The following is a 16,386-nucleotide window of genomic DNA, read 5'->3' as shown; positions in this document are numbered from 1 at the left end:
GAATATGTCATTTTTGGCACAAGATATGGGAATACAAGTGTATCACATAAAATTAGAATATCATCAAATATTTAAGTTATTTCAATAATTCAATTTAAAAAGTGAAAATCATATATTTTATATAGATATGTTACATACAGAGTTATATATTTCAAGCATTTCTTTCTTTTATTTTGATTATTATGGCTTATAGATAGTGAAAACCCAGAATTCTATATCTCAGAAAATTAGAATTTTACAGAAGACCAATAAAAAAATTGTATTTTTATTGCAGAAATGTTGGCTTGCTGAAAAGTATGTCCATGTACAGTATAGTAGACATTCAATACTTGGTCGGGGGTCCTTTTGCATGAATTACTGCATCAATGCGACATGGCATGGAGGCGATCAGCCTCTGGCATTGCTGAGGTGTTATGGAAGCCCAGTAGTGGCCTTTAGCTCGTCTGCATTTTTAACCATTAAACCAGGTATTGGTATTTTTGCCAGCGTGGGCAGCTTCAACTCTTCTGGGAAGGCTGTCCACAAGGTTTAGGAGTCTATGGGAGTGTTTGGCCAACAAAGTTAATAAAGACATGGATGAGCGAGTTTGGGGTGGAGGAACTTGACTGACCTGCACAGAGTCCTGACCTCAACCTGATAGAACACCTTTTGGATAAATTAGAGCGGAGACTGTAAACCAGGCCTTCTGGTCCACATCAGTCCACATCAGTGCTTAACCTCACAAATGTGCTTCTGGAAGAATAGTCAAACATTCCCATAAACACACTCCTAAACATTGTGGACAGCCTTCCCTGAAGAGTTGAAGCTGTTATAGATGCAAAGGGTGGGCCACCTCAATATTGAACCCTACAGACCTAGAATGGGATGCTATTAAAGTTCATGGTGTCCCCATACTTGTGGTAATATGGTATACTAAGAATTAAACCGCAAAATACATTCTGCTACTCCTCCTCAGTATGACAACACCTGACATGTGTGGGACTTTTTCATAGCCTAGCCATATAGAGAGGCCCAAAAGCCTTCAGGCATTCTAGAGGCATAAATTGCACATCTCATTTCCTGACTACCTATAACATTTTGGTTAGGTAGGTAGACTGGCTGATCAGGGCACTGATGACAGCTCCACTAGTGTGACAAGCATATTGGCTGATTAGGGCATTGGTGATGGCTTTACTGGTGTTACAGGTAGACTGGCTGATCAGGCACTGATGATAGCTGTGCTGGTGTAGCAGGTGGACTGGCCAACCAGGAAACTGATGATGGATGCACTGGTGTGAGAGGTAGACTGGCTGATCCAGGCACTGATAATGGCTGCACTGGTGTGACAGGTAAACTGAATGACGAGAGTACTGATGATGGCTGCACTGGTGTGACAAATCAGAGCACTGATGATGGCTGCACTGGTTTGACAGGTACACTTGCTGCAAGCAGAGTGCTGCAAGTGGTGGCTACTCTGTAATCAGGACAATGGCTGCAATCAGGGCACCGACAGATGGCTCTGTGTGCATAACAGTATGTTGTCACAGTAAAGATCACAGTTAAAATGCTAAACTCACAGATCCCAGTAAAAATCTTTCTCCTTCCTCTCACACGTGGTCTGTGTGTAAGTAAGGAAGGAGAATCAGTAACAGCAGGTAGCCATTGTTTACATGTTGTGATCCATTGTGATTGGACACAGAGATCACATGGCCCTTTACCCTGACCAGTGTTGAACTGTGTCCTAGGGACAGATCCTGCTACTACAAACCCCCATGGGTGCATGCGAATGGCAAGAGTGGGAGGACATCATATGACATCCACCCAGAATAACTAAGCTCCCTCTCGGCTATATTATTACAATAGGCTGGGTGAGAAGTGATTAAATTGTAACTCCATTATTTTTTCATTTTATATAAACTAGGGATGTGTTAAAATCTCGTTCAACTTTTTAATGCCCAGAACAACCCCTTTCAAAGTGGCCCTGGGAAGTTTTAGGCTGGAATCACACTTAAATCTGATGTGGTTCACAGCAGGGGTCCGGTGCATCCCTGTTCCCTGTTACAGGGATAAATCAGGCAAACATTTTTGCCTGAATTCAGACCTGAAACATAGCCAAAGACACACAGGATCCCTGTGCAATCTGCTCCACAGCCACCATGGAGATATGTGAACCAGCTCATGCAAATTGTATGCGGGGAAACCCACATCCTATTCACACTAGTGTGAACCCAGCTTTTAACTTGTACCGGCAGTCAGGTGAAGAAAAACTTCAACAGGCCTATTAGTTCTGGCAAAGCAGCTCCCATGCAGCAAAATATTTATATGTCCTATTTACTATCAATTCAAATTATCTTGGACTCTTTCCTCTGGTTTTAGTATGGCACTCCTTTCTGCCTTTCTATATTTTTATGGCTTGCACGTTTTTTTAATACCATCTGTGTCCCTGGGGAGGAAATTTCCCAACAGTGCTGTCACCTGGAGAGGAACTATCTCTAACACATACATTATTACCATTGTGAGGGGAAATATTTCTACCACATATATTATTGCCTGTAAGAATTAATAAATCAATATAAAACATAATAGAATATGCTAGCAAATTTTCAACTTTCCCATTACCTTATTTCCATAACTGCCTAAAGTATGCTAATATGTAACTATATCATGTAACAAAAATGATTGGCAGTTATATTGTTCCAGAAGCCACATTATGGTTTTTAATCCCGTGCATATTATAAAAATTATTCATTTTCCATCCTCTGGTTTCCATGGAAACACATTACATATATCTAATTTTGTTCATATATTTCTTGATTTATAATTTAGGCAGAACTTTTAAATATATATATATATATATATATATGTATAGATATATATATACACAGCATTGTCGTCTTTTTCAATGTGCCTCTAGTTGTGGTTATTTAATGTGTATACATTATTTTTTGGATGTTCTACGAGCGTGTTTTATTTACAGATCCTAATAATAATGTATCTTCACTGAAATATTCACACAGCAGCATAACATAGCACAGATCCTTCTGAAGAAATAGTGTGCATATTATCGAACCCGAACCCTAGGGAGCCCATTTATAAGTAAAGGTTTATCTCCCACTCCACATTTTGTAAATTGGTGCCAGCGTTTGGATATTTAGTATGGCAACAGCTTCCATTAAAAAATATTTTCACATAAATTCACCCAGGTTTCACACATTTTTCTAATTTAATCCAATTAGAAAAATGTGTGAATCTTGGATAAAAATTGTGTGAAAATATTTTTAAATAAAAGTGTAAAGTTAGGATCTGAAGCATTAAAGTGGCACTGTTGCTACACTAACAGGGAGATTTACTAAAACTGGAGCATTCAGAATTAAGTTTTAACAATAAAACTGGCACCATTTTAGTAAATACCCCCCTAAATATCTGACATGCAGTCATAACTATAAAGGAAGTCTGTAAATACTCACCTTTTCTGCTGCCTAAGCCTCTGACCTCCTCTCTGATCCTGAGAAATATTTATGTGAAACCCTCAGGGAAACTGACATTTCTAAGAATGTTGATCTCCCTGGTTTCCCAAAGCACTCACTGGGGTTGATTTACTAAACCTGGAGAATGTAAAATCTAGTGCAGCTGTGCAGGGTAGCCAATCAGCATCTACATTCAGCTTTTTTCAATTAAAGTGGATCTTCACTGCATATGAGCACCACACCAAAAACACTTTTTAAATTATTCTTAATATTCAAAGCAAACTCCCTCATCCATGCATGTCTCTATGCTTTATTGTGTTGATAAATCACTTTGAAAAGCAACCCCCTAGCATTTCTGGCTGTGGCAATCTTGAGTAAGTGTTTCATGTAGCATTTTTTTGGAATCCATCTGCACTTAGCTCAAGCATGTGCAAAGCAGAGTGTGCTTAGGTGAAAAAAAAAACCTTCTCCAACATTTGCCTTGGACACAACCAGGAAGTAACTGAAGAAATGTAAAAAAAAGTTTAATATTAGTAAATATGATATACTTTCCTATTTATTTACTTATGCTAGCAGCATGAATATTAAAATAGTCAATGTTGCTTGGGAAAGTGAAGTCCCACAGTAAGCTTTGACAAAAAAAAAAAAAAAAAAGCTGGAAGCGAATTGGATTTTATGCAGAGCTGCACCAGATTTTCCATTCTCCAGTTTTAGAAAATCAACCCCAATGGTTCCTCTTACTGACCTCCACATTAATGCATGAGACAGTAGTAATGTGGAAGTCAGAAAACATATCTTACTGTTGCTGCCTAATTTTAAATCTTTAACATAGCAATAGGGAGCATTAATATGTTGAACAACGCCAAGCGATGATGATGTCCTTAGGAATTGAATATAAATGTGCTGAGAGAAATACAGAAATACAGAAGCTGCCATTTGCTGATCTCCCCATCTAAAGATGCTAGCTCTCCATCTTTTCTGGCTTTTTTAGTAAAAGTCACTGACCAGGAACAGGCATGTAGATCACAATATTCTGATTTAACCCCAACTTCACTTGCTGCAGCCTTTAAAGATCAATGATTAAGTACAGTTGTCATTGAACGTCAGACAACTAGCATTTTCAGAAGTTAGCATTTGCAACCTACATATTTCTCACTTTTAAACTTCCACTGCACATATTTAGATGTTTGAAGAGAACACAAATGAACCGAGCAATAATATTTAAAGCTAAACGTGTCCTTTCTTGGGTGTGTGTAGGCATGGTCACAATCCAACCTATGTAAAAGGACTGCAGTAGTGGGGTTTGCTTTTTTTTGGAAAAAAGGCCAGGCTATTTGCTGTCAGTCCTTGCATTTTTTTTTTTTGAGGGGGTGATACTGTGCATAATAACCAACACCCCACTAAGGCAGTTCTGATGTGTGTTTTCTATAATTGTTGTGCATTTGTTTCTCAAACATGGGTTTTTTTGGGGCATTGCTTCAGTTTTGTGTGTATTTTTCCTGTCTGCTCCTGGTTTGTGAACAATTGCTGACCCTTGTCCTGTTATTTTTACTAACATATGCCCATTGTTCTATTCTTACAACTCCTAACTCTGCTTAATCATGTAGCCAGAAATGCTGCTCCCTGCTTACTATAATCAGAAATTTATGTGTGTGGGAACTGGTGTGGAAGGGGTTGGTGCTATGCTGTAGTTTGTTAGTATGCTGCATTTTATTTCTTTTTGATCCCCTGTTTTGTTTTTGAGAATATTGCATCTAACAACACATTGATGGGAGTGGGTATGTTGATGAGAGTTGGTATATATTAAAATGTGTTCTCCTGGAGGGGCGGAGCGACCGTGGAAGCTGATGGCCGCATGAGCTGAGAGCTCTTACCAAATCCAGGGATCACCACTGCTCACCGTGCTCATCAGACAGCCACACCAACTCTACAGCTGTGGGACAGTACCCTCGCACCCCAGAGATGCTGAGACGCCAATGAGACCTGCCGCAGCTGTGGAAACTGACACTTTACTTTCCGTCCAAGGCAGACAGACTACAATAAAATGGTGCCCGGACCCATGATCAGAGAGCCGCCGTCAGTGCTCTAGCGGCAGAGGCTCTGCTTCAAGGCAATGATGCCGCAGACTCTGCCAGCCCTCCCCAGACATCCGGGAGATCTACTCCAACCACGAGAAGCCCAGCTAAGGCAAAACCCCAGAAAAACTCCATTACAGACCTTGGAGACACAGATGCTGGGGTAAGTGATGCTCTGCACAACCCTATGGACTTTGCTACTGCAGATCCTATTACCTCATTCCCCACCAGCGGCCAGTCCATATCAGATACCACACTTAAGTAGATGCTAATCTGGTTTACATCAATGTGCTAGAAAAGTGCAAAAGCTGGAAAGCAGAGTAGATAATGTGGAGGACCAACTTACTGACTTTGCGTCCTCATTCAACATTATGGTTGATGCCCACACATCACAATCGGCGGACATTTTGTGGATTAAATCCAAATTGGCCAATTTAGAGGATAGGTCGCGCCCTAATAATCTTAAGATACGTGGGGTTCCAGAAACTGTTTCACCATCGCAACTCCCCCACTTTGCCAGAGACCTATTTCTTACGGTGATACCAGAGCTAACCCCAAACGATGTCACTATCGACCGCATACACCGTATTCCGAAACCTCCACACCTGCCATCTGAGGTACCGAGAGATGTACTACTTAGAGTGCACTATTACCAACTAAAAGAGAGGATACTCCCCGCATTTAAGCAAAAAGACACCCTCCCTGAACAAGCAAGATCCCTTCAAATCTTTCCTGACTTTTCCAGATTCACTGTGCAAAGACATAACAATCTCCTTACGGTGACTAAAGCTCTTCACAAACACAACATCCAATATAAATGGAAGTACCCTGTTAGCCTGACTATCTCCAAGAAGGCATCACAAGAACAGTACACACCTTGGAAGAGGGCCTGGATCTCCTTAAAATGTGGAATATTCTTCCTCAACCACCTATGCCGGCTGGCACACCCCTACCGCCAAATCCTAACCTAGAATTGTCAAAAGTTACCCACAACCACCACAAACGTGTCTGATGATGCACCGACTACCTACTTCACATTGCCTCCGCTTCAGCGGTGACCCCTGGTCCAGTACATTGGTACACTCCACCGTACCCATTCCCCCTACTGATGACGCAGGAATTCCTGCACGAAACCCCTTCAGGGTCTTCTCTTTTTTACACCCTACTTAGGGTATTGTTGTGGCTCTTGTAGGAGCGAGTTTTACCCTTTTATTCATTTTTGCATTCATCTTTACCTCCTATTACCACCCAGTGGATCATCGAGAACTCTGCCATCCTCATCTATGGACCACTCATCCGGATAAACATCCATCTTTGTATGGGTCCTCATCCCCTTGTTTCACTTACCTTCTACCTGCCTCTTCTCCTTGGACACTGTTCCCCTCAGCCTCCATTGCATTTACTCACCTACGGTCTCACATCCTAACTCTACCATGTGATTATGGGCCTGACTATACTCTCCATTAATGCCCATGGATTGAATCATCCAGCGAAAAGGAGATCATTATGGAAAGAAGCTCTGTCACACAACGCGGACATTCTAACTGTTCAGGAAACACACTTTCAAAAAACTGCAACCCCTTCTTGCCATCACAAGAACTTCCCACACACCTTCCTCACCTTGACACCCGAAAAAAAGAAAGGAATTCTAGTGGCGATCAGAGACGCGGTATCATTGATATTAGACCCGGAGGGTAGATATGCTATACTGATTTGTATTGTTGAAAACGTGTTTTCCTGGTTAAAATTAGCTTTTTGTTCCCTGCTGTCCACTGTGAAAATTAGGTTGTGATCCTGTTTAAATTGTAAGCTCCTATGAGCAGGGCCCTTCTAAGTCTATTGTAAAGTGCTGTGCAAAATTAAGCAACATAAATACTGTTGATTATTTTTGCACAAGTAGATGAATGTACCTAATTGTGTTGGTGCTGTCCAAATAAATGTAAAATATTGAACTATTTATGTATTTGTTGGATCTTGGACCAATAAATTTTTTTTTCCATTAAGTGGAATATATTGTTAACACCCATAAAAATAGTAAAAGCCATGATAGTCTTAAAAATAAATATTTTATTCTGTACATATGCATTAAATAAAAAAATCCAGGGAAAAATGGGAGGGGGCATTGGAGGCTGTCATGACTTGCTCATTGAATGCCTCTCAGAGAGTCTCCCAACTATATATCCTTCTCAGAGTACACTATACTATGCTTAAATTACATCTGATGGGTGTGAGGCGAGATGCATTATGTGGTAGATGCAGGGGGTAGACGGGTACCCTTATCCATTTGTTGTGGAGATGCCCCAAATTGCACCGATATTGGTCCAAGGTTGTGACCACAGTAAACACTGCTTTAGGTATAGTGGTCCATTTGGATCCTAGACAATGCTTGTTGGGCATGCTAGATATGGTCACCCAGGACAGATGTCTTGGGAAAGCGGCAGCGAGAGCCTTGTTTTAGGCGTGTAGACTTTTGTTAGTAAACTGGACTGCATCTGAACCTCCCACGCATGAGATGCGGCTTGAACAGTTGGGTAATACATTGCACATTGAAAAACGTATATATCAACATAGGGGCTCCCCTTACAAATTTGAGAAGGTGTGGAGTAGATGGCTGGCTACTCCGGGCCTGGCCCCTGCGGACTTGGTACTGGATAGATTGCTGCGCCAATAATGGCATTTATAATGTTACCTGGGAGGAACTGCAGAGGCGATAGGAGCTATATGTTTGTAACTTTGTAAAATGAATAGTATTTTTGTAACATTAGGAATTTATGTACCTGTTATAACATTGTATCTGTTATAAATGTATTGTTGTTGGCATCTCAATAAAACTGTTCTTGATGAAAAAAAAAAAAAAATAACCCCCCCCCCACCCAAAAAAAAAAACCTTTAACTCCAAAGCTGAATTTACTGGATCATTGAACTCAGTTGGTGGGTTGGTAAGAGTGTCCAACATGTCAGCCTGGGCCTTCATTTTTTTAACTTACCAGTTGTAATCCGAGGAACACCAATCAATTTGTAAATGAAGTCAAATCAGTTCTGCATAAATCATATGCACGCAAAAGAAAATCTATTTGCATCTGTGTTTTAATCGCGATCATGCATGAAAATTCACTCTCATGCATGGCTTCAGGGCTGGCTGACGGACTAGAAATGTGCCATCACATTTGAAGAAGGATGTTCGCATGCACCAGGAAGTGCTACTGCTGCTCTAGGAATTGATCCAGGCGAACATGTAGAGGTCCCTTTTTAGTAAGTTGAAGTTGTGCTGCTTTGCAAGGTAATGTGGGAGATGTACTAGTATTTAGAGATGCAATGCACCTTCAGGTCTGGTATGGCTTTGAAGGGTAACCCAATGCCAAAATTAGAAAACAATAAAAAGGTATGCCCCCCCCCCCAAAATCTGCTGCGCCAGACCCTTATCCGGGCATGCAACCTAACAGGTCAGAAAAGGGGGGTACGAGCGAGCGCCGCCCTTCTTGAACCACACCAAGCCACATGCCCTCAACATGGGGGGTGGGTGCTTTGGGGCAGGGAGAGCTGTTTATATGCACATTAGACTTGCAAATACAGTGTGGAATTTGTATATACAATATATACATTTTGTGAAGCGCTGCAACAACTGATGGCCCTATATAAATACTGTATAACAATAATAAAGTGTGGAAATATATATATGTATACACACAGACACGCTGTCCCACCACAGTACATATACTGTGGGGTGGTGGCACCTGCAGGCACAATCCTGTACATGTATGTCATGGTGCCTCCTGGGGCTAAGGGGGTCGATGCATGTCTGATGGGGTGCAAAGCATGCCCTATGCAACTGCTGTGTCCACCAGACACAGCGGATTGTGGCTCACAGTACTGTTCTGCTTTGAACGGCCCTGGACTTTTGTGGTCGCTATGCAATTACATGATCACAATGTCTACAAAGCGGAATAATTCTAACAACAGCTTTGCTTCCTATACTAGTGAGCTGTGATTGGCCCACAGCTATCATATGGTACCTGAGCCTATCACAGCACCCTGTACCATGTGATTAGCCAATCACATATCAGTAGTAATCACAGCTGTCATGAATGACACCCATGCATGACAGTTCAAAGTTTTGCCGGTACAAAGATTTTCATTGTATCACCAATCAAAATGTTAACATTAAAAAAGGACTCCTCTATCCAGAGTAATACAGTGTTACTTTGGTGACACTGAACTATTCGGATGAAAGTATGTTACATAAATTAAAAAAAAAATTCAATAAAAATGATTTAGGTCTTTTTAACACATTTTTTTTTTTCCATTTTTTAAAAATTGTACCTAGTCAGTGTCCCTAATCCCCACCGCACAAGGCATATGCTGGTGCATAATAACATGGGTCATTTGCTTGGGCTAAGGGTTGGTTCACACCACAAAAACACACTCCAGATTTGTTCCAAATGCATTTTTGCATGCACAGTTTTAATGCGTTTTTTAAGTGTTTTCGGGCGTTTTTTATGCATTCCAGATGCTTTCTTTCTTTTTTTTTTCCAGTTTTTTTTTCACTGTACTGGGGCCTTGGGCATTTTTGATGCTTCCAGTGCATTCCGATGTGTTTTTGAATTTTACCACATTCCAGTATAGTCCAGCGCAGGAAAAATGCAGCATGTTCTACTTTTTTTTTCTGGAACTGACTGCACCGGTGTGAATTATGCCATTATAAACCATATGACTTACTTTTCATGGATTTGTGATGCAAAAAAAAACCAAACTGGACTGCATGTAGTATGAACTGGCCCTTCAAGCACGCTACAACAGCTGCAGGCAGCTGAAAATGAGAAAAGTTAAATGCACACACAAAAGAGACAGGCTGGGGGGAAAGGAATTTTTTGTTAAGGTAAGAGAGATGTGGTTAAAGATATAGTTTTTTTTTTTTATAATGTTGAGAGACATTGTGCACCATGTGCATATTTGGAAAATATACAGGACTCTGACATCATGGTTGGATTTGAACCCCAGTGATGCTAGGCAGATATGCTAACCACTAAGCTGCCCATAGTTTTAACTAGAATATGCCATGATTGAAGAATTAAGAGATATAACTATAATTTTTATAAATATAGTTACCATTAGAAAAAAAGTATTCATTAAAAAATGCATTAATTGCTGAACATGTAAAAAAAAAACACTACAAAACAGGAAAAAAAATTATATTGTTAGTATCAAAAGTAGCCAAACAAAAAAAATCACACTTGCCAATTGTTTCTTTTTACACACAACAGGATCTTGCTAAATCTTGCAGTCCTGCACTCTCTAGGGACCACGTTTAGCGTTTTCTATTATGGAAAATTGACTATCCTGACTTGACATTTACTAATAAGCTTTCACCTATTTGATGGTGCTTCTCTGTTTTCTAAGTCAAAGTCTTAGTTTTTTCAGTTATGTGCAATTAGGAGTCTAACATCTATTGCTTGTCCTTATTCTAAATGAACCCCATAGATACATCACATCACCTGAATTCTGGATATCTTTAGCCTTAATAAAGCCTCATCCTAATAATTACTCTGTCCTATCTGCAATTTAGTCAAAAAAACAGTTTCCTTCACCTCAACTGGTATACCTTGATGTACAACCATGTAGGGCAAGCTGACTGGAAGACCTAATCTGCCCCATGGCATCCACAATACTGCTCTCAACATATTTAGCTAAATTAATTTAGAAAACATAATATCTGCAACACCAATTCGAAAATACCGCTGATCAAAAACCAGCTGCACAGGCTAAGAAAATGTTTTATATGCAGACAGAAGCCATTACCATTTTTAGTTTCTTAAATAAAAAAAAAATTGAAAAAAGGATATTATTCCATTTGACTCAAAGACATCTAAGTGCATGGAAGAACACTCAAGAGCTTAACTATCCCTTTGTAATAATTATAGTTTTATATGAATATCACCCAACTGTATATATTAAACTTGTAGCTGTCAGGATATTCTGAAAGACTGTCACTCAAAACGTTACATTGTTTATTAAGGTTAATTATAAATAAGACAATACACATGATACTATGCACTATATCCACAAGAACATATTATAGGTTGCTGTATTACCATTCTCCCCATCAGATTTCCGCTCATGGTCGGTATCAGTTAGAGACAATGCAGAGTTGGCTCTACTTGACAAGCACGAGCTGTGCTCTGATTTCATCTCCCTCATCCACATCCTAAGGGCATGATCTGGTGAAGTTGCTCCTTCTGTTTCTGTATCTGCATCAGAACCCATCTCTAGCGGATAGCTATGCTGAACAGTATTGTGTAGGCTGGTCTGGTAGCCAGAACATAAAATGTGCGGAGACTCACAGTATTCCATTTCTGAAAAAAAAAAAAAAATTGAACAAAATGAAACAGAAATGAGGTGGTTAAGCAGAACCATTAGGTTTAAAACTACAAAGACTACTTTGAAGTGTGGAAGATTGAAATCAAACTTAGTGATATTAAACACAAAAAGAGTGCCGGATACAAGGATAAGCTTAGAAAATAATTAGATTTGTAATATACAGCTGTGGCCAAAAGTTTTTAAAAATGACACAAATATTAATTTCCACAAAGTCTGCTGCCTCGGTTTTTATGATGGCAATTTGCATATGTTCCAGAATGTTATGAAGAGTGATCAGATGAATTGCAATTAATTGCAAAGTCCCTCTTTGCCATGAAAATTAAGTTAATCCCATAAAAAACACTTCCACTTCCTTTGTGAAGAAGGCTTCAGGGCACCCAAGAAAGTCCAGAAAGTGTCAAAACCATCTCCTACAGTTGATTCAGCTGCGGGATCGAGACACTACAAGTACAGAGCTTGCTCAGGAATGGCAGCAGGCTGGTGTGAGTGCATCTGCATGCACAGTGAGGCGAAGACTTTTGGAGGATGGCCTGGTGTCAAGACAGGCAGCAGAGAAGTCACTTCTCTCCAGATAAAACATCAGGGACAGACTGATATCCTGCAAAAGGTACAGGGATTAGACTGATAAAGACTGGGGTAAAGACATTTTCTCTGATGAATCCCCTTTCCGATTGTTTGGGTCATCCAAAAAAAAACCTTGTCCGGAGAAGAAAAGGTGAACACTACCATTAGTCCTGTGTCATGCATCCTGAGACCATTAATGTGTCGGGTTGCTTCTCAGCTAAGGGAGTGGGCTCACTCACAATTTTTCCTAAAAACATAGATGAACATGAATAAAGAATGGTACAAAAACATCTTCCGAGAGCAACTTCTCCCAACCATCCAAGAACAGTTTGATGACGAACAATGTTTTTTCCAGCATAATGGAGTACCTTTTTATAAGGCAAAAGTGATAACTAAGTGGCTTGGGGAACAAAACATTGAAACTCTCCAGACCTTAATCCTATTGAGAACTTGGGGTCAATCAAGAGGCGGGTGAAAAAAAAACAAATTCTGACAAACTCCTAGCATTGATTGTGCAGGGATGGGCTGCCATCAGTCAGAATGTAGCCCAGAAGTTGATTGATAGCATGCCAGAGCGAATTGCAGAGGTCTTGAAAAAAGAAGGGTCAACACTGCAAATATTGACTCTTTGCATAAACTTAATGTAATTGTCAATAAAAGCCTTTGACACTTATGAAATGCTTGTGATTATACTTCATTATACCATTGTAACATCTGACAAAAAGATATGAAAACACTGAAGCAGCAGACTTTGTGAAAACTAATATTTGTGTCATTCCCAAAACGTTTGGCCACGGCTGTACAGTATTTGCCTGACATGCATTTCCTTCCATAGGTAAGTAAATCTAATGAAGGATAGTATACTAATAATTGCTTTAACTTACTGCACAACATATATCAATGTTATTAGATAAAGCACCTAGGTGGTTTAGCACAGCGAAAAATAAGAGGGACCACTTGGTTCCACTTGTATTATATAATTTGGAACGTGTCTAGATACATTCCTGCTTAAAGTCAGACAATAGATCATGTATGCTGATAGCTGTCCCTGGGTACTTTTCTCTCTTAACCTTCTTAGCGGTATTCCCGAGCATGGCTCGGGGTTAAATTTCAGAGCCAAAAGCGGTAACCCCGAGCCACACTCGGGGTACCGCCAGAAGCATCGCTGGATCCTGTAAGAGAGGTTACTTACCTTGTCACTGGGATCCAGCGATGTGTCTCGGTGGTGTCTCGCGGCGGATCTTCCTCCCGATCGTCTCCGTGCCCCGGCTTCCATCTCCTGCGACGTGACGTTCGCAGGGGGGTGGAACCGGCGGCAAATTCAAATGTAAAAACACACCAAACACACTGATACCATTCAAAATAAAAAAAATCACATTAGTTTGCCCCCCAGTGCCCTTTCCTGCAGTTTTACTGTACTTTTTATGTAAATATATATATATATATATATATATATATATATATATACAGTATATAGTATATATATAATAATTCTTGTGAATGAGCAGCCCAAACCAACTGTATACATTATATATATATATATATATATATATATATATATATATATATATATATATATAATATATGCATACATAATATATATATATATATATATATATATATATATATATATATATATATATATATATATATATATAATGTATACAGTTGGTTTGGGCTGCTCATTCACAAGAATTACATGCAAAATAATGGTACCGCTTTCAGCACCTAAAATCCAAAAGAATCATACCGCCAGGGAGGTTAATCTACCACTAATCAGTGGTGTCTGAGTTTTTTGCGGTTTGCTTACTGTTGTTTTTAAAGTTGTATTTTTTTATTAATATTTTTTCTATTCATTTATGTAAACTAATGCAACATATAATGCCATTTCCATTTCCATGATCACAGAAAAATACATTGCAGACAATGAACCAACAATTATTTTACATCAGTGTTTTATTGTGTTAATTTGTCTTTTCTACACTTCACATGGGCATTCTATCAGTCTGTTTTAAATCAAAAATGGGGGTAAAATCAGTACAGACATGGATGTCACATATGTAACATCCATTTCTATTTTAAACCAGCTCCTAGACTAATCCCCTGCCGAGACACAACAAAAAGGAGGCCCTTAAATTAGGTATTACATTGCAGTATCGATTCCTACAATCACCTTGTCATCATTGCATTTTCTTGATTAGGTATAAATGGGTCAGTTTACCCAAACTGTGATTTCCACATTTTAAAATGCTACGAGGTACAACTTTAAAAAAATGTGTAGTCTTAAAAAGCTCTCATTCATTAAATAAAATGTTGCGTGAAAGTATTACTGTGTGGAGACATTTTAGCACCACACAACGTATCTTTAATTAGGGTTGCAGTAATTACACAAACTTGAAATTGCAGTTGTAGGCCTCTGATCTTTGCTGTGACTGAGGGTTTATGGGGCTTTAGGTGTGTGCCTTACAATAGCTAAGGAGCAATTTAAGTCAGCTATAGGTGGCTGCACTGGTCAGATGTGCAGCCTGATAGGTGCATTACCAAATGGCTCTGCAATTCACTTATCCCTAGCTACTTGTCTCTTAACAACACATTCAGCTCTATGTAATAGCTGTTTTTTTTTTTTTTTTTTAAGAAAGGTTTCATACCCTTATCAGTTTATCTTTTTTTTTTTTTTCGATTGAGCTATACTACCTTACAAAAAGTAGACCTGAGTGGTGATAGCTGACTGGCAGAATATCTCTATTCCTTCAAGTCATTAGCACACAGTGAATAATGGGGGGCTTTACCTGATTGACAGAACACCTTTCAAAGTGCAAGTGAAGACTAACATACTGTAGAAGTGTAAGCTGTCTTTTACACCAAAATATTCATAATTTTGTTCCACCAGTTTTCAAATATAGACATCCTTGTCAGATCACTCTGCCTTTTTCCTTTATTGAACTCATGGCTTTTCAAAGAATACTGTAGATGCATGTATCCCCCCCCCTCCTTCCTCCAGGCCCCCCTTGTCTCTTTTCCCTGAGCGTACTATGCTCTAGGTCCATAGTGTATATGGCACAGGGTGTAATGATCAGGAGGAGCGCATAATCCACAGAGTGAAAGTGTAGCATTCAGAGTTCAGTGGTCAGGAGTAAGTAAGACATACATTGCAGAGGTCAAGCGTAAGTAACGCACAGTGTGCCAGGGTAATGAGCAAGCACTACAGGTCTGAAAGGCATTGGGCCAGCAGGTGCAAACAGAAGGCAACAGCTGCATAGGTGACACTGAAGAACAAATACACAGATGGTTGTAATGTTGGGACCCAGAATGCTCACCAGCAGATGCAGGGCTTGTGCCTCAGGTACCAAACACTAGTGATGCCTGTGGGGAGTACACAGAACAGAACCAGTGCTGGGAGATGCTGGTACTCAGTACCCATATATTCCAGCATAAAAAAGGTCTGGTTGAATTAAAATTAAAGTTAAACCTAAGGGCTCCTGTATGACAATCTAAACAAACTCATACCAGTCACTGTGTATATTACCTTCCTTGAGTGAGCTGAATTATCCCCTATTTGTATCCTACAAGCTCCCCTTCCCAGACACTGCAGCTCACAGTAGAATGGTTTTAGCAACAGAGGCATTGCTGCCAATCCAGAAAGCAGTGGGTAGGGCAAGGTGTGATTTACAAGTTTAGGCTTGTAAATCAGCACTGACAAGGCTAAAAGCCATTCTCACGGCAACATTTATTCATCCCACTATGATGCAAACAGGCACACCCTGCATGAGTGTGGCAGCTCTGCTCTGAATTCTGGCACAGTGCAGCATCATTGCAGCATCCTTATATGGAGTTCATTCGGGGGACTTCACGGACAGTATCAACAGCTATTTGCTGGGCTCTGTAGGGATATTAAGGGATAACAGTGAGATACACTTATGTCAGTG

General features: G+C 39.8%; 1 protein-coding gene across 4 annotated transcripts in view; it reads right to left on the bottom strand.

Moving 5' to 3' along the window:
• Nucleotides 1-16,386, bottom strand: part of TENM1 (teneurin transmembrane protein 1) — a 1,047,296-nt gene that overhangs the window by 726,847 nt on the left and 304,063 nt on the right. For 3 of the 4 annotated variants that reach the window (XM_082262885.1, XM_082262886.1, XM_082262887.1), the window contains exon 3: nucleotides 11,611-11,871. The exons of the other annotated variant lie outside the window; for it this stretch is intronic. In XM_082262885.1, coding sequence (XP_082119011.1) covers nucleotides 11,611-11,871 — 261 coding nt within the window. The remainder of the gene's footprint in view (nucleotides 1-11,610; nucleotides 11,872-16,386) is intronic. 4 annotated transcript variants of the gene reach the window in all.

The sequence above is a fragment of the Pelophylax lessonae genome (genome assembly GCF_965119305.1).
Source record: "Pelophylax lessonae genome assembly, chromosome: 7".
NCBI classification, from domain to species: Eukaryota; Metazoa; Chordata; class Amphibia; order Anura; family Ranidae; genus Pelophylax; species Pelophylax lessonae.
This window is presented reverse-complemented; position numbering and strand designations above follow the sequence as displayed.